This window comes from Alligator sinensis, unplaced genomic scaffold (assembly GCF_000455745.1).
Source record: "Alligator sinensis unplaced genomic scaffold, ASM45574v1 scaffold404_1, whole genome shotgun sequence".
In the NCBI taxonomy this organism is placed as follows: domain Eukaryota; kingdom Metazoa; phylum Chordata; order Crocodylia; family Alligatoridae; genus Alligator; species Alligator sinensis.
Window position 1 is genome coordinate 6486760 of NW_005841839.1, and position 19741 is coordinate 6506500.

The 19741-nt window shown below is 51.1% G+C and overlaps 1 protein-coding gene across 1 annotated transcript in view; it reads left to right on the plus strand.

Moving 5' to 3' along the window:
- The first annotated feature begins 2296 nt into the window (after positions 1 to 2296).
- TEDC2 (tubulin epsilon and delta complex 2) overlaps positions 2297 to 19741 on the plus strand; it is a 23781-nt gene continuing 6336 nt past the window's right edge. Inside the window, exons 1-9 of the mRNA XM_006015583.3 lie at positions 2297 to 2392; positions 3485 to 3540; positions 4448 to 5126; positions 8507 to 8560; positions 9844 to 9903; positions 15975 to 16059; positions 16472 to 16580; positions 17477 to 17578; positions 18056 to 18267. Of these exons, the coding sequence (XP_006015645.1) occupies positions 4864 to 5126; positions 8507 to 8560; positions 9844 to 9903; positions 15975 to 16059; positions 16472 to 16580; positions 17477 to 17578; positions 18056 to 18267 (885 nt within the window). The 5' untranslated portion in view covers positions 2297 to 2392; positions 3485 to 3540; positions 4448 to 4863. The remainder of the gene's footprint in view (positions 2393 to 3484; positions 3541 to 4447; positions 5127 to 8506; positions 8561 to 9843; positions 9904 to 15974; positions 16060 to 16471; positions 16581 to 17476; positions 17579 to 18055; positions 18268 to 19741) is intronic.

Consider the following 19741-nt stretch of genomic DNA (forward strand, 5'->3'; position numbering starts at 1 on the left):
GCTGCGCTGCCGCCGGCTTTATTGCGCCGAGCAGACACAACCCGGCCCCCGGCCGGGCCCCTCCCCCCACGCACTGTGTCGCGAGGGCCCCGCGGCGCCGCCGGCTTCCTCCTAACCTGAGGGGTTTCTTTCTAGGTGGACTTGTAGGCTACTTTTCTTTCCTTTCCTTTGTAGCGCTGGGGCCATGTTTTCAACCTCCCCGTCCCCATCCCAGGAGACTTTCTTATGAAATGAGGCGGCGGGGCTGCGGGCGGGCGGGCGGGCGCGGTGCGGTACGGGGGGTGAAACGTTCCCCTGCGAGAGCTGTGGCGCGGTGTCGCGCCAGGAGGGCCCAGCGCCTGGGCTGGTGTGGAGCAGTGCCTGTAACTGAGGTGAGGCTCTCTCTTGGGCCGGCTGGCGAGGCTTCCTTAGGCTGATGTCTTTTATTGGACCAGCTACACGGTCAGAGTCGGACGAGCTTTCAGATTCGTCGTACTCTTTGGGCTGTTGCCTGGCTGTCGCCTTCTGTCTGCCCGTTTCCCAGCAGCAGTAGGAGGCATTTCAGGGTCTAAAATGAGTGATGATGTAGCTCTGTCAGAGCAGGGAATGCTGTAGGGTTGGGGTTTTTAATGCAGGAAGTAGATGGGGGAAACTTTAACTTGGGTCGGGCACAACAGTGCTGTTGTGGTGGCTTCTAGCCCCTCAGGCCTGTCGCTCTGCAACAGTAGTGACTTGGGTTGAAAGCTCGTATGCTCGCTTTCTCTGTCTCTGTCTCTCTCTCTTATTTAGTTAATCTGTAAAGGTGCTTGTCTACCCTGCCTTTTCACTCTGCAGTACTTCACTCCTGCCCTCCACTCCTGCACCCTGAGGAGTGTCAGCAAGGGTGAATTCCAGGTGTCTGCTCACGCAGCATGTAGCATGCTGGAGGTGTAACAAGGCTGGAGCCATGTCTGTATCCACCTGCCTCTGCCAGCAGAACTGGGAGCAGACAGCAATGCCTAAATCTCAGCTCCCAGAGCACGTGCACATCCACGGGCTTCTGATGTTGTGCTGCCTGGGTAGGAAGTGTTATTGGCAGCTGAATGGATCACAGCAGACAGCTGAAGGCACAGGAGCAGCACTTCTAAGTGGCCACAGAAACTTTTCTGTGCTAAGCAGTGATGGATTGATTGTGCTGCTGAGTGTGAATGTACACCGAGTTTTGCCCACAGAACTGAAATGCTGCTAGCAAAACTTTCTAGTATAGTCTAAGCCTTAGATGCAGTAACAGTGGAGTGTCACTGCCACCAGTGCTTAACTGCACAGAACAGTTCCCAAACTGACAGATTGCGTACCACCAACTTAAAACGATACAACCTTAAGTACTACAAGCAAAGTTCTCAATTCAACCTTAAGTACTACGCGCAGCCGTCTCCAGCACGGAGCTGATGCTGGAGCTGTGCAGCCTGGTGGAGCTGTTTGTAGCCTGCTTGCTGCAGCTGCCTAGAGCCCAGGTTGGCTCCAAACAGCTGCGCCGGGCTCATCACCTCTGTGCCAGGAGCATGGGAGAGATGGGGGCTGCACTGCCTCGGGCCCAGCCCCCACTGCCCGCTCCTAGGCGCACCTGCACGTGCCGGTGTGGAGCTGATGCCAGAGCCCAGTGCCGCAAGCCCCTGGGGGGAGCGGGGGGGGTGGCTGGGGGCAGCCACAGAGCCTGGGCTGTGGGGCAGGGGCTTTGGGTGGGGGGCAAGGGGCAGTAGGGCTGGGGGGCAGGGGCTTCCGAGGTAGGCATTGTGGTGTTTTTCGGCACTCCAGCCAAAAAATGTTGCCTACCCCTGCTGTAACATAAATTGGGAGCCACTGGCATAGAGGATAAAGTGTGGCCCTGAGAGCCTTTATTTTTCACTGTAGTGTTGTACTAGGAGGCTTACTACTCCAGACAGTTAATGGATAGTGTATAGAAGTAGAGCCTGAGCCTGTCTGCCTTCCTGTCAGTCAGTGGAACGACTCTGTGGAAAAGGCTACGTTTACAAAGCCCTAGAAGCAATGCTGGCAGTGGGAATTGCGGTATGGGATGGGGAGCCTGAACTCCTTTCCACTACTTATATGGCACCTTGGTCAGGCCACTTAATCCTATGATGCCTGTGAGGTTGAATTTGTGTTTCTAAAGTGTTATGAGGTTATTGGATGTCTTCCCTAGACATCTAATCTGGGGTGTGACTGGTGGATTAAAATTCAGCTCCATTGATGGGGCAGTGTGCAGGATATCAAGGGAGTGGAGTTTCTGAAGCAGTAGTAGCATTAAAGGAAAATATGACTATGATGTAATTTTCAGGCTGGTTTCTATTCTCAATCGGGCCCTAGAAGACTGTGCTGAGCAAAGGAGGAAGCTAGACCACAGCTTAAATCAATGTCAAGCTCTTCTTGGAGATTGGTGAGTCCTAAATGGTTGCCAAAGAATAGCTAAAAGCTGCTCCTGCTGCTGTATGTTTCCTAGTAACTAAAACTTCAGCCTAGGATTCAGGAGCAGTGGACTTTATTTCGAGCTTTGCTGCTTACTTTGCATATGGTAACAAGTGATGTCTCACTTGTGTGAAATATCTGGTGTACTAGTTCGTTGATTGTTCCTAAGTGCCTTTCAGGAACACAGAGCAGACCTGGAAGCAGATTTCTACTGTAAGTATACAAGCAGGGGAAAAAATCTTGGCGAAGGCAATAATGGGCTGGGTGTCTCTTGACTGATCACACATATGGAAACAAAAGAAGCAGACCTGCTCCTTTCTCTTTGAGGGTTTTCTTTAGCCTGCCAGGTAAAACAAGGGGTAAAGAAGATTCATGATTGAAAATTGTCTTTCTTGTGCATGTCTTTCCACCTGTTATTTCAAAAAATAATCCCCTAGCATAGTGGTCCCAAATCTGTGGCTGCCTGTGAGACCCTTGATGTTTCTTGCAGCCACAAGAAATTTTGCTTTTCACAGATCTGTGTTTCTTCATATTGGCAGGGAGAGCAGGGTAGGTTGTTGCCTGCAGTGCATTATTTATTATTGTTGCCTGTGGGCTGCCAGAGTGTGGGGATTGTTATCAATCTGTGCTGGAGTGCTGCCCTCCATTAACAGGGTGCAGCCCCATGTGCCTTGTGCAACCTGTGGGTCTCTTTAGTAACTGTAAATCCACTGCTCCAGATTAGAGTTTTTCAGCTTTCTGGCAGGGGAGAGGGTGGTGGGTTAGTACTTGAGAAGGGAGAGACTTCCTATGTACTACTATCTTGAGGGAAGTTCTAGGTGGATTTCTCCCACCTCTGCCCTAACCTGTAGTGCTTCCTACTGCTCCAGTTCTACACTGCGACCCCTCCCTTCCTCCCAGCTCTACCAGCATCCAATGAAAAGTGCCTCAATAAGTATGGTTCTGTTACCTGATGGAGGGGAGAGGGACAAACATGGGGTGATGTGTGTACATGGGGTCTTTAGTAAGCTGCATGCATCAGAGTACAAAACATGATGTTTTGTATTTGTTTTTCCCTTCCTAGGAAGATTCATGCTCCTGAAAGTCCAAAGTTGGAGGTCAGCACAAAGAGTGAAGGTGGTGAGCCTTTCCTTCTTCCCAGCACTGTGTCTCATTGTTACTAACCAAATCCCAACAGCACATACATGCTGAGCTAAAATACATCTAATGTGTTCCTTCAAATGTTCACTGTTAAGAAGCATTATTGTGTTGTGTTCACCCATTGAGTTTCATGGAGTTTGCTTGCATCAAACTGAGTCTTGTGAGTACAGTTGCAAGTGTGAATGGGACTCCTGTCAATGCCACTTCCTTGTGGAAGTGTTTGTCATAGCAGAGATGTCAGGGATTCTCCTTCTGTGGTTGGTCTCTATCCTGACTTTTGCAGGATTTTGCTGAGGCTGCCTGCATCTGCAAGCAGGGTCTGCAGGAGCATGATGAAAAGTCTTTGGGCTTCCCTACCATAGGCTTAGGGACCTACTGAATTCACCGCAGAAGTGGTGTGTGCATTGGCTCCTTTAATCTTGCAGGTTCCCCTGTGTGCCCCACCTCCCCTGTTGATTGGTGGAGGGACCAGGCTTGCAGCTCACTCCTGATTGTTGGGGAGGCAAAACTGTGGTTTTAAATATGGCGCTGTGTTTGCCTCCTGCCACTGATTGGCTGAGGGACCCCGGTGGCCCCAATGCTTGTTGCTGACTTGTGAGGAGGCAAAAAGCACACCATGTTTAAAACCTTGGTTTTTACTTCTGTGCCAATCAAGAGGGAGTGGTGGAGCCCCTCTGCCAATCAGTGGTGACAGGGGGAGGGGCAGGAGAACATGAAAGATTGAAGTAGCTGCTGTGTACCCCATTTCTGCTGTGAATTTGGTAGGTCTCTACATATGCTATCTGCGCTTCTGAAAAATACAGAAATGAGCCACTCTAGGGAAGGGTGGGAGGGAAGGTGCTTGGTCATCACGTATCACTTCTTGACATGCTTTCTGCTGTTGCAGAGAATGAGCCTGCAGCCAAGGAACTTGAGGAACTGGAGCTGCTCACTAGAGCCTTGGAGAAAGTATTAAGAGTCCGGAAAAGTGTCCTGCAAACTCCATTGCAGACTGTGGGAGCTGCAGAAGGAGAGAAGACTTCAGATAAAAAGCCTGCTGCTAAAGCATCTATAACAGAGCAGGTGCCTGTGTCTAAGGAGAGCATTCCTAAGACCATCAAAGTGACATCTTTGAGCAAAAAGCCTGTCACTTCCAAAAAGGCATCAGCATATGTGCTGAAAGCTCCCTACCGGACTGACCCGGATGTGAAAAGAAGCCACAGGAAAGCACTAGCCCAGCAGAGCTCTAGGATCCCAAGGGTAGCTGTGAAGGGCTCCACTAAAGGAACTTCCTCCCAGCAAGCAAAGACGAATGTACCGGTCATGGGTCGGAAAGTGATCTATGCGGCTGCAGGATCCCAGCAGGCATGTGGTTCACCCAGATCTCCCCTGTGCAAAGAGCAAAGCTTTGCCTTTGGGGACTCAACCAACCATGAGAACTCAGGAGCAGCCAACCTCCAGTTAGTCAATCCAGAGAAGAATTCTCCTGGTTCCTTGGCAGAGTCACTAGTGACACAGAATCCCATGGCAGGAGATATTCCAGAGTGGAGTCCCACACCCCAAACATGTACCCTCTGGGAAAAGAGGTATGTACTCAATGATCAGCACCATTTGTTGTAGTTTGTTCAGCAATTGGATTCCACATCTGTTCTCACCTTGCCCCCATGGGGGCTGATCTTTCCCACCGTTCTGAAAGTCCCAATTCTGTTTTATTCCTGCCCCCCTCCCCTTGCCATTGTCTTAATGACTATTAAGAAAGTATTTTTGTGGTATGATCCAATCTTTGGATGCCTAGAACTGTAATGATGTCTTAACCAAAATGGATGCTTGGGCTTGTCTCTCAGTTTAGCAATGACTCTTTTGGAAAACTAAGTCAGACCTTTCTTTTGTTCTAGATCCTCTTTTTTCTTTTAGTCAGTTAAATAGCTACAACTTTAGCAAACTTGATGAGGGCACAAGTCCATGCTGCTGCCGCTGCTGCTGCTGCCGCCAGGTGGAAAGAGGGCACCTCGCCATGGCGGTAGCGGAGCTCCTGGTAGCGGCACTGAGCTTCCCTGTCCTGCTCTGCTGCGGAGGCCCCAGGGGGAGGGCAGCAGGGTGAGGAGCCCTGAGCCCACAGTGCGCAGCCTGCATCCTCCCTCCTCCCCTCCCCATGGGCTCTGCTCCAGCTGTGCTGCCCATGTGGGGAAGGGGAGGGAACTGGGGTCCATGCTCCACTCTGGCCATGGGTGGCAGCTAGGGCTAGGATGCTGCTTGGAGGGTAGGAGGCTGTGGCCCCTGGTTTCGTAGCCCTGGCACCTGGGGGCTCCCACTGGCAGGGCTGGTGGGGGCAGGGAGCTGTGGGTTGTGAATGAGGGCACTAGCAGGGGTGAGGGGCTGTGGGTGGGGAGTGAGGGGCACTGACAAGGCCAGGGGACTGTGGGTGGGGAATGAGGGGCACCGGGGGAGGAGGGGGAGGCTGTGGGTTGGGAGGGGCCATACTGAGGAAATGGGATCATGCTGAGGAAACGTTTGGGAAGCACTGCCCTAGAACAAGATCCCTCTACTCCCTTTCCCCACTCCCATTCTGAAAACAGCGCTGGCTGGGAGGGAGCAGGAGCCATTGCTAAAGGAAACCACCTGCAGGCTGGCAGCCAGCAGCTGGATTCCTCTTCCCCCTGGAACCAGAAGTGAACTTCTGTTTGTTTCGGAGGTTCCTTGTAACTCAGAACGCTTCCTGCAAAGTGCTCTTCTGCCTGCACCCATTGTCATGTGGGAGCAGCCCCCCATATGTACTCCCAGGTTTGCCACTATGTTGCAGTGATGGTAGCAGCCAGCCTACCAGGAGGTACCTGCTTGGGAAGTATGGATGCCCCATGCCTGATTGCTCCTTGTTGGTGGCAGCCCTGGCAGACATGTTGCTGGTGGTGACAGTGGCGTTTTCCCCTCCATGCTTAGAGAATTCCCTCCATACCCCTTCCTGGGTGTATGGGGAGATGGTGGCCAAAAGCAGCACTTAGTGGTTGGCAGGGGGAGGAGGGAAGTTCAAGGCATGAAGCAGTGGGCCTATTATCACTAGCTCTATACTGCAACTCCACCAGGCCCTAGGAGAGGGAGGAGGTGGTGGTGGAGCAGAGGAAGCAGCCATGTGTGGTGCAGTAGGGATAGTCAAATACCAAGCAAATAGTTAGGTGGTGGTTTCAGATTCAAATAGAATAGTACCATGTTTTGATATATGCATAAAAAGAAGGGGGTGAGAATGGAAATGCAAAAACCAATACTAAAACAATGCAGTTTAGAACTGAATTCCAGCCAAGTTAGGAAATGCTGAGTTACATAAGATGTGGGAGCTGCAGAAAATATGTATCCGAATTAAGCAGAAGTTTATGCCATTCACCTAGTAATGCAGTGGACACATGGAAGCGTTGTTATTGTTGCTGAGAGAAATGGAATTTGAATTTACCAGTGTATTTGTTCAGAATCTGAACTGTGATGCATCTGTGACCCTTTGCATCTACGTGTGCATGCATGTGGTCAGTTAGATATAAACCAGCAGTCACTGGATTGACAGTCCGTGCCAAACATGAGAAGGGCATTAGCCATTAGTGAGAGAGGTTTGACTGAGTAATCCTTCCCTTTAGGCTGATGGGAAGGCAGCAGTGCTCAAGAACCATTTGTTCTGCTGGTGCTGGTCAGACAGGATCACTGAGTAGTTGGTCTTGGAGCTTATTACCTCCAGCCTCCGCCTTCTCCAAGGCTGGTGAGAATGGATAGCATTAATTCTTCGGGCTTCCATATGACTTGTGAATTTGTGTGAGCAGTCAAATTCTAGTTCCACTAGGGTATGCTGAAGGCAATTGCTTGGACAGTCTGAGGCAAGCTTCCATCAACCATCTCTGTTGTTCAGTGCCTGGCAGACTGTCTCCAGATCTGTCAGGAAGGAGCCTTTCACCTGCTTTAAGTTAATGCCATACTCAGGTGTAATTAGATGTGTACCGATACATCGGTCCAATATTGGATTGGTACTGATATAAAGAAAATTGTCTGTATTGGAAATTGGCCTGATGTGGCTGATAAATGGCCCGTGCCTGCGCGCGGCCGCAGCACAGCACATAGGCAGTGAGGAGTACAGCCTAGCAGCATGGAGAGCTGCATGCAGCTGGTAAGTCTGTTGTGGTGGAAGGGGAAGGAAGGAGCATGGGGACGGCAGATGGAGGCCCCTGTGGTGAGGGAGGGAGTGGGGCTGGGGCTGGGGCAGGTGCTGCCCAGCTGGGGTGGGGCTCATCCGGATGGCATGGGGGGTGAGGCTCCTGCTGCTGTGCATACCCCAGGAGGGCATGTGCCCCCTGGATCTGTGCGGGGTGGGCTGCAGCTGCAGGCTGGGGTGGCGCCAGGCACTTCCCGGCAGGGGCTGGGTTGGGCTGCGCTAAGGGCGGGTGGCAGAGGGGCTGGAAGGGGTGTTTGGGGAGGGCTACAGTGTGTTTTGGGGTGGCTGCAGCCCTCCCTGTAGCCCCCTTCCTGGCACCACCACCGCCCACCCCAAGCAGATCCAAGGAACACATGCCCCCTCCATGCCCTCCTGTGGTGTGCACAGCAGCAGGAGCCACCTCACCCTCCCCACATCCCAGACGAGCCACAGCTCTGTTCCGCTCCTGCCCTGCCCCGGCAGAGAAGTGCCTGCCCCAGCCCCACTCCCTCCCTTACTGTGGAGGCCTTGATCTGCCTCTTCCCCCCCACCCAAACATCCTTTCCCTCCTCCCTCCCCTTCCACCACAACAGACTTATCAGCTGCATGCAGCTCTCCTTGCTATATTGGAAATCAGATCGGTATCATCCAATATGCCTTCTTAAAAATCAGCTATTGATATCAGCCCCAAACATGTCTATCGGTGCACCCCTAGGCATATTTATTTTAGTAACTGAGAGACAGAGAACAGGATAGGAGTCTTTATCTCACTCTGCTGCCCTCTGCCGCTCTTCTTTTCAGGTCCTTGCTGAAGCTGCCTCCTCTCTATAGGAAAACGTATTCCAGGAATTCCAGGTAAGCCTACCTTCAGTCCTGGTGGGAATTCCCCTATGGAGGTAGCATGAGTGTGTGGTGTGAGGGGAAGGGCTGGGGTTTCACACGCTGATTAGATTGAGGCCTTTAGGGTGCTGCATTTTGGAACTGAGAGGCATTGGCAGAGATGTGCAGAGTGCCTGAGATTGGAATATCAAGGGCTGTGGCAGGATGGACTTGAAGTGCCTTAGCAGAGCTGGGTGGAGGAGCTTGCTAGAACATTGGCTAGAATATCATTCTCTCGAGCACCAGAATGGACTAAATATACCCCAAGATTAAAGTAATGATCGTGATCTTCTGCCTCTTTGTATGTTGGCAGTTCTGCAAGTATACTTGCTGATGTTGTATCATAGATATTGGAGATATTAGGCCCTCTAGAACTGGGACCATCCCTATGTTTTGGCTGGTCTGACTTTGTGCCAAGCAAGAGACATTCCCACCACTTTAAGAGACAGTGTCACAGCCTAGTCATGCCCTCTGTGGTGAGGTTTGGCTTGACCTTGTACCTTGCTCTAGCTCTGGGTAGCAACCCAATTGATTTCTGTGCCTCTTGGGAGCAGTCCTCTGCCCAGTACTTGTAGGTTATTATTTTGTTGCCAGTTATTCATCTCTGAGCCAATTCTATAGGTTTAATTCTCTAATTATTCCTTATAAATCAATCCCTCCATCAGTATAACAATTTCTACTCTCTTTGCCATTGCTTTGAACTAACATGACAAACTGTAAGTGGTCTAACAACTTAGCGCTGAAATAGCCACTTTCCCTTACAGAGGAAATGCATCTTGTGAGGTAATTTCTATTCTTTCACATTCCATTAACCTTACTGCTTCTCATTATAACCTTTCTCTTAAAAAGGCAGTTTCCATCAGAATTAAAATGATTCATCTAGACAGAGCTAAAATTCAATTTAGAAGTGTCATGCCAACTCTCGGATCAGATAGTTGCATACTAGATAGCTGTTTTACTGCCGACGCACCTCAATTTCTGTAGTAGTTTTTGAAAGTGTGGCTGAATTCTTAGTCTCACATGGCTGTGTACCTTTCTGTTCCATGTGTCTTTCACCAGAACTGTAGTTTTTTTCCCCCCTCAAAATTGGGTGCATGCTCTGGCTCAGTTTACAGCCCAGGCTAGGTCCTCAATATTACTTGATTCTTTCAAAAGCGCACAGACCAGTAGGTGTTGTCTGATCTGTGTTTCCCTGTTTCCATCTGTATGTGTCTCATTAGAATAGCCCCACTTCCACATGTTGTCTTTGATTCTTCCAGCTCATGGGTGGAGACCATTCAAACATCTCACAGCTGGCCAATCGATTTCCATACCTGCAGGTAGCTATTCAGCAGCTCCAGTGGTTTTTTTTTCAATCCCTTGCTGATCACATTGGGTGCCTGTAGACATATAGGGAGGTGCTCCAACATGCTGTAATTACAGTGTGTTAGAACAAACTCAATCAATTGAGTCTGCTGGAGTGTGCTAATTAACATGCTTCAGCCAGCTTCTGTGTCTCATGTATCGGCATCCCTGTGCTTCAGAATGGTGACAGGGGTGTTTTAATGCTCCCCCATTGCTATTTTGAAGTGCAGGGATGCTGATACAGGAAAGATTGTGGGAGCTTTAATTAGAACAACTCTTGGAGCCGGTCTAATTCAAGTGCCCACCCACCTCCACCTGGAGCATGTGTAAAAATGCCCATTGAGCTGGCAGCACCACTTTTCTACTGGTATAGCTGCAAGCAGTTTTTAAGAGATTGTTGTAGCAGGAAAGCTTTTTGATGACTTCGGTTGGCCAATGGCAGCAGTGTGTCCAAGTGGTGGGTGCTTCCTGTTTAAATTCATTGTCTGAATTTTGTCTTGCTTGTAACTGCTCACCTGATGTCCAGTGGTGCAATCCCAGCAGATATTTACAGACTGCTCACATTGGTTGGTCTATGGCAAGAGTATCAAACATAGCCCGTGGGAGGAATCTGGCCCTCAGACCCATTCAGTCTGGTGCACTGGAAGCCGGAGACCATAATCAAGGTGGAGTAGCTTCCCAGAGAATTCGGGGAACTTGGGCCCCGGTGGATATGGTGACTGGTAGCATGAGGGTGAGCGAGAGCTGATTTACAGCCTCAGTCACCCTCCAGCTGCTTGACCCATTGCCTGTGGCAGCTCTATGACCACTGGCCCCATCACCGCTCCACACTGGAACTGCTTCCCCATGCTGGAGTTAGAGCTGCCACCGTGGTAAAGTACTTGTGCTAGCAGCAACAGCTTTGGCCCTGATACAGGTTGTATGGTGGAAGCCAGAGCTACGCTGCATGTCCCATGCCAGAGCCAAAGCTGTCGCTGCTGCCACTGCATACCCCAGGTGAGAGCCAAAGTTGCCACCCACTATGAGCCTCGGGCTGGATTCAGCCTGCAAGAAGCCCTGCAGTCTAGATCCGCCTCGGGGCACAAGGTGGGTTTGATACCATTGGTCCAAGGCATCTCATAATGCACTGGCAATCTTCATTCAGTATCTTTGCATGCATTGATATTTCCCATGCCAAGAAACACACGCTTGCGTTTTGCTACTTAGCAACCAAATACAGTGTTCATAGTGTTGTTGGTTTAAGCTTCTTCACTATGCTGTTCCAGGCACTGATTTTTACACTTATTTTTTCCACATGCATCCTCACAGAAAGTGCACAGTCTTGTATTACTCCTAGATGCACAGAATGAGTAAGGGGTATCCCATTCTGGGTTATGTTGATTTTTTTTTTTTTTTTGCCTGGAAATTCCTGAGGTGAAAGACACTTGTTGGCATTTTAGACAGGTTGATGTGTAATTGGTGTAATAACCTGAGAGTTCAGAATACTGATGTTAATGCAGAGCATCAGCTTAGGTGAAGTTACTGGCTTTGGTAGTTGATATATGATCATCTGCATTGATAAAACTTCTTGTGCCAAGATGGATCAGTTATTTGCGTAGATGCTGAAGAGGCATGAGGCATAAGGGTGTCCCCCTTGCAGTAGGTGGTTTTATTATCCTTACCATCAGCTCCACTTCTGGCATGCTGCCGACAGGTCTGTGAACATATAGCTATATAAGCCTGTGGCCATACCTTTTTGAAAGAATTCTTTGGTGTGCTGATATGTAGCACTTGGCCAAGATGTAACTTCTTCAGATGAAATTCAGCTTGCCCTGGGGAAAGATGTTCAAGAAATGGTGACAGGCAGTTTAAGATGAGATGCTCATATAATTGTAAACATGGCATAACAGGGATATGGGAGAGGTAGTTAGCCATGTTAGTCTGAAATTAAGCAGAAGATACAGCAAGATGGCCCTTTAGAGACTCTGAGCCAGATCGACATTCTCTAAGGTACCATCCTGCTCTGCCTTCATAATACGGAAATGGGGCTGAAGTTCTTTGGCTCCGAAGCATTTTTCCCTGGTTTTAGGAGCGCTGCAATTGTGTGCTTGTCGCTGTATCGTAATACGTGCTTTAACATGTCTCAGGTAACTGAAGTAGCTAGGCCTTGGTTGTTAGTTTAAAGTATATTATCTGTTCAGTGCAGATGTTACTGAAACTGGTAACTTTGCTATTTTTGAGGGAGTTTTTCCCCCAAAATTTAGTTCAGCCATTGTGCACTGAAGCCCAAAGTGATGAATCCTCTGTTCATCTTGATGTTGAATTTGGGACTTGGCAGACCATCAAAGTATCCTGTTTCCAAGGAGTTGATCTACAACCTGATATGCAGGGGTACAATGTTATTCTGCCTTTCTTGGGTCACTGGTAAACTTCCAGATAGCTATCCATGCTTTCTTGCTCTTGTGAGTCACGTCTGTGCTCCCTGTAAGGTTTTGCCATGACTTCCATCTTTCATTCATCAGCAGGGATCCTGGTTTTCTCTGATTAAAAATTGCAAATTCTCTGATTAAAAATCCAAAATCCGTGATTAAAAATTAAAGGCCCCCCACAGCTCGTGGCAGCAGCTGCCCATGACTGCAGTGACAACCACTACGTACAAACCCCCCTGCTGCCGCCACGGAGCCGTGCCCAGAGCTGTGCAGCTGGCAACTAGGTGGCAGTGGCAGCATGGTGGTGGCCGGGCAGCACGCAGCCATCTCCAACACCGTGCTGCCCTGCGCTGGTGCCACCAGCCACACAGCTCTGGGCTTGGCTCCAGAGCAGAAGGAGGTTTTGTACGCAGTGGCCGTCACGGACGGCCACTGCCACTTTATCTGTGGGGCCACCCGTGCCAGCGGTGATGGCTGATGCATACAAAACCTCCTGCTGCCGCCATGGAGCCATGCCCGGAGCTGTGCGGCTGGCGGCAGCAGCGCAGCATGGGGTGGTGATAGGGATGGCTGCACGTTGTCTGGCCACCACCATGCCGCTGCTGCCGCCCTGTGGCCGGCCGCACAGCTCTGGGCATGGCTCCGTGGCGGCAGCGGGAGGTTTTGTATGCAGCGGCTGTCACGGGCCTCCAGGTAAGTGGCAGCGGCCACCGCATGCAAGCCCAAGCCCCTGCCCCCATCCCTCGCCATGGCTGCAGAGCTGGCCATGGAGCTGTGCTCCGGCTGCATGCCAGCCTCCATCTCCCCACCCCCTGGGCAGGCAGATGGGCAGCATGTGTGCGGCCTGCACATGGTGGGCACCACCACACTGCGCCCTGCATCACTTGCCTGCAAAGCCCCCTCACTGAGGGGCTCCCCTGCCCTCACCCCCTGGCCCTGCTCTCAGCTGCGATGTGCCACCTGGGGCCGGCAGCACCCCCCACTCCTTCAGCCCCCAACCGTCTTCCCCAGCCCTGCCCCACAGCCCCACTTGCCTCCATGCTCCAGGGGCGAAGGGCAAGTCTGAGCCTGAGCCCAGCCTTGGCTGCCCCAGAGGCTCAGGCCCTGCCCTCCCCCACTCTCCCTCCCCCTTCGGCCAGGGCTGGGGATTTCCTGCCCTTTTTGCAATCAGCTCTTGCAGGCTGGAGCTGTGCCAGCCTGCAAGAGCTCTTTGCAAAAACAGAATCTGCGGATTTCTCTGCCAAAAAGAGAAATCCGTGTTTTCTCCGATAAAAACAGGGAATCCGTGGTTTTCTCCATTTTTCCGTGGGAAACGGAAAACCTGGATCCCTACTCATCAGCATAGACCAGTTCTTCACCAGTTACAATGGCATACTCTGCTATAAGCCTCATAAAGTGATTGGGCTAGTACACGATAACGTGAGGACTGTGTGTTAGCAGTGATGATGGGCTGCCCAAGTAGAATGTGTCCTGCTGCCAGCTCTATTCCCCTAGTATTTGTATAATGGTCTGTACTTCTAAGACTGGTTTCTAACACAATATCCTTGAGGTCTGGCTGCCCACCTTACTCGCACGTTATAACAGCGATGGGCAAAATACGGCGTATGGGCTGGATCCAGCCCATGGCAGGTTTTTGTCTCTCCTGTGGCTGGTCCCTCAGTCCTGCCTGGCACAGGCACAGTCCAGCTGTGGTATGTCCTGCTGCCCCTTGGGCATGCAGTGGGACTTGAGTGGCTCTGCAGCTAGACTGCCTTTCTAGGCAGCCCAGATGGCGGTGGCTCCCGGCTGCCACCACCGCTGGCCCCAGCCCTGCAGTACTGGCAGAGACCTGTGATGCACAGCCCCAACCCCACTTGCCCTGCGCCTGCTCCGGACTCACGCATCCAGGCTCAGCAATGGTGATGTGGGACAAGTTATTGCTCAGCGTGGGGGGGGGAAAGCGGCCCCTTCCCCTTGCCACTGCCAGGCTGTTCTTGCTGCATCTGCCCAGAGCCCATGCCATACTGGGCTTCCCTATATCTACACCATCATCACTGCCACCTCCAGGCTGCACAGGAGGGCAGCGGTAGCAGTGCAGAGCAGTCTAGCATGCCACGGGCTCCTGGTGGTTGCAGCAGGAACAGCCCAGTGGTGGCAAGGGGGAGGGGCTGCCCCACCCCATACTGAGCATCAACTTCTGTCCTGTGCTGCTGCTACTGAGCCTGGATGGGAGAGTCCGGAGCAGTTGTGGGGTCAGGGCTGTGCAGCATGGATCCCCACCGGTACTGAGGGGTTGGGGCCAGTGGCAGCAGCAGTCGAAAGGAGCCACCACCACCTGGACTGCCTAGAAACACAGTCTAGCTGCAGAACCACCCCAGCCCCACTGCGTGCCCAGGTGGTGCAGAGCAGGTGCGGGGTGGGCCAGGTTGGGGCTGTGTCTGGGTGCCTGCTGATCCGATCTGGTGGGGGTGAGCCTGGAGCGGGGTTGGGGCAGGGACTGCATGCTGTTGGTGGTAGCAGGGAGGTGCTGCAGGGCACACAAACTCCAGGCTGTTGAGGGGTAGGGGTGGGTGCTGACCAGCTCAGGGGTGCATACAGGCAGAGGGGTTCCCATCCATATCCCACCATATTTGCAATCCGTCCCCTACAAACTGCACAACCACACCTTCCCCTGCACACAGTCGCACACCCCACAAACACTGTACCTATCCACACCTTCCCCCCCATCCCCCCACACACACCCACATACCTCTGGGGGGAGCCCCACTCACTGCTATGCATACACATACCCCATACCCACCCACACACATACCCACACCCCCCCACAAACACCCCATACCCACCTACCCACATCCACATGTACCCCCACACCCCACATACACATACACACCCACCGCCTCCCAGAAACCCCATATCTACCCACACCTCCCCCACAAACCCCATACCCACCCACCTACATCCACACACACCCACACCCCACATACACATCCACACACCCACACCCCCTGCAACATACAGGAATAAGACCTCATTTTGAGTTGTTATGCTATCACCTCTATATACACCACACAAATACACACAAATCCAGGACAACAATATTTTTTTAAATAAAATTAAAATACGTTATTGTCAATGTTTAATTTTTTTTTAGTATATAATTTTTTTTTCTGGGTCCAAGATAGCAAACCTTCTTCCCAAAAGGAGCACTTCTGGGGGCAAGGGGAGGGACTTCCCCTGGAAGTGGTGGCAAAAGTCAGGGGTTAGGGGAGGGACTTCCAGTCCCAAGATGGTGACTAGGGGGTGGTGCATCTGTCAAGGGGTGGGGCTAACCTTGCAGCTCTGGACAGCCCATCCAAACTCGTTAAGTGGCCTCCACCCAAAATAATTGTCCGCCTCTGCATTATAAACTTCCTGACTCTAATGTCCCTGTGCTCCCAAGAGCAGCCTAGAGGAGAGGTAGGGCTGTAATGCCTCTTACTAGACTTACTGACCTATCATAATACATTGAGTTTAAAGGAATATTTTGGCAGCTTGATAATCCTTAATCAGAAGAGAAACTGATAGAAATCATATGGGTGCTCTGGGGTATATTATGTTGTTTACAGTCTGCCCAATGTTGGTGTAATTTAGTTTCTTCTCCTCTTTTCTTCAATTTTCAGGCTGTGGGAGACATGTTGTCTCTGTCAAACCAGTGCAGCTGCAGCTGCCACAAGGAACCATTTTGTAGAGAGAATACAGACAACGGTATCCTTTCCTGGCTCACCTGCCCCTTTAGGCATTGGGATTTGAGCATGTGAAACAGCTCAATGGGCATCTTCTTCAAACTGTCTGAGAAGCGCCCCTTCCTACCTGGAGCTGTGACTGCAATGGAAAGGATCCAATCCAGAGCACCTGGAAATGGTTCTTTCCTCCTGCGGATCTTCAGTACTCATGTAAAGTCTGATGTTTTAATTTGGACAAGTGGAACCTCCTGATAAAGGTTATGGGCATAGACACGGTACTACCAATATGTCTTTCACTGTCGCCTCTACTTGCACTCTAAATTTGCTTTGGAATCCCAAGCAACCCAGGCCTAGGGTGTGAGGGTAATTACGGAGGTAGGATTTGGAGGCACTGGCACTCTGGGCTAAAGGAAGCTCTCCTTAGCTGATATAAGTTTTGTCCATCTACTCCAACCATAAGTCCTGCAGAGATAGAAGAGGAAATAAATGTCCTACATGATGCTTACTCCCTTTTGAGTCACCGTTTCAAAGCCGAAAACACAGGTAAGAAGTATGCTCATAACAGAAAAATTACTTCCCCACCTCTCTGTATGTCTTGCTTCTTTTTTTATTCTTTCCAGTCCTGGACTAAAGGACTTAGGGGCTGGAGCTGGAGGGGCTGGAGCTTGATACCAGATTTTCCCAAATAAGGGAAGGTAAATTCCATCTGCTGGGATGAAGTAAATTAGGGAGAGAAGAGCATAAGCAGAGGGAGAAAAAATTATTTGGGGGGGCTGAGCATGTGTGCCTGTCACCCCCCCCGCCCCCTCCCCCAGCAGGTAAGTCTGTGGGGGAAAGGGCGGGCTGTGGGCTGGGGCCAGGCTATTCCTGGCAGGGGGGCTGGGCCAAGCTGAGCTTGGGGCAGGTGGCAGTGGCACTGGGAGGTGAGGTTGGAGGGGCTATGGCAAATTTTGGGGTGGCAGCAGCCCCCCACCCCCAATAGCCCCACTCCCAGTGCTGCCGGGATCCGGCCCAGCCTCCCTGCCAGGTAAAGCCCAGTGCAGCCCTGGTCCCAGCCCACCCTGTCCTGCGTGGATCCAGCCTCCCTCTCCCACCCGTGCCTCCCAGGGTACGCATAGCAGCAGGAGCTGCAACCCCCAGACGAGCCGCTCGTGGCTCAGTCCTGTGCCCCACCCCAGCTGTGCAGCGTCTGCCCCAGCCCCATCTCCACTCCCTTCTTCACTGCTGTGTGCGTGCCCCTCCCCACTCCTGCTGTAGCCACCAGAAGCCCGCAGCCAGGCTGCCTTGCAGCCCTATTGCTGCCCCGTGTGTGGGGAGGCTGAGCCCTGTTAGCCCCCACCTTCCACCGCCTGTGGGGAAGAGAAGTATTAAATCACAATGCTTCCTTGTTGCATGGTGCCTCCAGGCCCATTGACTTTCCTCTTCCATTTCTTTTCCAGGCCATACAACATGGCAGAGTGAGTATGAATGTCTTCTAACTCTGGAAGGTCTGCAAACCACAGTATCCCAGTGTCTGAACAAGCTGCAGCAGTTGCGAAGAGGTAAATCCAGTGTTTCTCACAGTGCTCAGACTCTTGAGCAGATTGTCTCATTTTTGCTTAATCTGGTGCTTGTGACTTAGTCTAAATGCCACAACATGAAATTTCAAGGATGCAACATTGGGGGACCAAGAATTCATTGGCCCCCCTTGTTCATGCAAGTGGTGACATAAGGATACTTACTGGTTGAATGGGGAGAAGAAATTGAAATCTGCCTCTCATTGCAAATGGAGTCAATTTGCTGTAGGCTTCAGTCTCTGTTCAGGAAAGGTCTAGGACTGGAATCTCCATGCAGCTGTCAGTCAGAACTGAGAGGCACCAGCAGAAGCGGATGAGGAAGCAGGGTGTGAGCCTGGTGTTTTTCATTGCTGTGTGGGGTAGGCTTGTCCTGTGTCATCTGATAATATTCTAGAATAACAAACATAATCTATAGATTTAATGTGTTCACCCCCTGCTTTGCCAATCCTCCTTTCCCAACAGCTGCAGAGTCACAGGGGAGGCTACAAGCATGCTGCACTGGGGATGCAGGATGCCCCTCTGCAGATTGTACTCCATTCAGGGGACAGCGATGTGGAAACATGAGTGTCTTGGCAGTGCCTCTTCTTTACTACTCCAGTCTCCAGGAGCTGAGAGACATAACAGCCTTGAAACTGCAGGTGGCAATGCTTTGCCAGAAAATCAACGTACAGAAGGTAACTTGATGGCAGAAATGCATGGTGGGGACAATGGGCTGTTTGGTGTGTTCTCACAGTGGCTAGTTACTACCCCATGGGTTTGCTCAGCATATCAGAGTCCTGCCACCTTCTGTCCCATTTTACAGACTAAGATTGTAAGGCCAGAACAGACCATTAGAAACATCTGGTCTCTGACTCCCTGCATAAACTTCTGACCATTTAAGATCAGAACATGCATCTGATTAAGATTTATGTTCTTTGTTTCAATTTGTTTTAAGCTTGTTGGGGTTTTTCTGTCACTAAACTAGACTGGAGTGGAGGGGAAGACATCAACAGCACTCATTCTTTGTGTTACAGTAATTGTATGCTGTTATGGGTAGCTTTTGTGCCGAGCAGAGCTAGGAATGTCAGCCACCCCAAGCTGACCACTTTTACTTTTTCTGCTGGCTTTAGCTAAGGACCCACTGTTCAGAGTCCTCCCTCAACAGCAGCTGAGTTAAGTCAGTTGCATCACCACCCTGGGCTTGCAAGAGATGCAAAAGAAACAGAGTTAAACAAATAAATTACTACGCTTTTGTCTGGTTTTATGCCTCCAGCTTGCCAGGCTTCTGCCAGGCTTTACTTGCCCTGTAGCCTCTTATCTTTCTGAGGCTTTGCAGGCCGGCAAACAAACAAACAAAAGAGAAGTCTTGCTCGTATCCCCTCCCTGTGGCGGCTGGACCTCAGCTTACCCCAGGCTCCGGGGAGCCTGGCGCTCTGCTGGTGTAACCCCCTGAGGCTGCTTTCAGAGTCCTTATATTTTCCCCTCTGCTGGTTCATATGGCTTGCTCTCCCTGTTTCCTCACACCCGGGTTAGCTCCCTTTCTCGGAGGCTTGCTGAGTCCCTGGACCTGGGTTCTCAGCCTCTGGTGAGACCCTTCAGCTCTGGGGAGGGTGTGGGGGAATGCTTTCAGGATGTGGGGCTGTTCAGGCCCCTCCATACCCATAGTAACAGGGCCAGGCCCTGTTACACTAATGCCTAGAGTCATCTTTGGGAATCTGTTGATCCAGCAGCATATCTGCTGTGTGGTCCATACTGTCCCATTATCAGTTGAGCCCCTTGTTCAAAGGGGGCATAGAGTCATAGAGAAGTAGGGCTGGAAGGGAACTCCAGAGTTCATCTAGTCCAACCCCCTGCCTAAGGCAGGATCATTCCTATCTGAACTTTCCCATACAAACCATAATCTAAACTCTACATAAAACTACCTTCAGCTCTGACTAGAAGTGCACCAATACATCGGTCCTATATTGGATCGGCACCAATATAAGGAAAATTGACAATATCAGCATTTGGCTTTTTTTGGCTGATGTGGCTGATAAATACCCTGTTCATGCATGCAGGCAGCCAGGAGTGAAGCATGGCAGCATGAAGATCAGCCAGGTCTGGCTGGTAAGTCTGTTGTGGGGGAAGGGGTGTGGGGGAGGGGGCAGATTGAGGCCCAAGTGGTGAGGG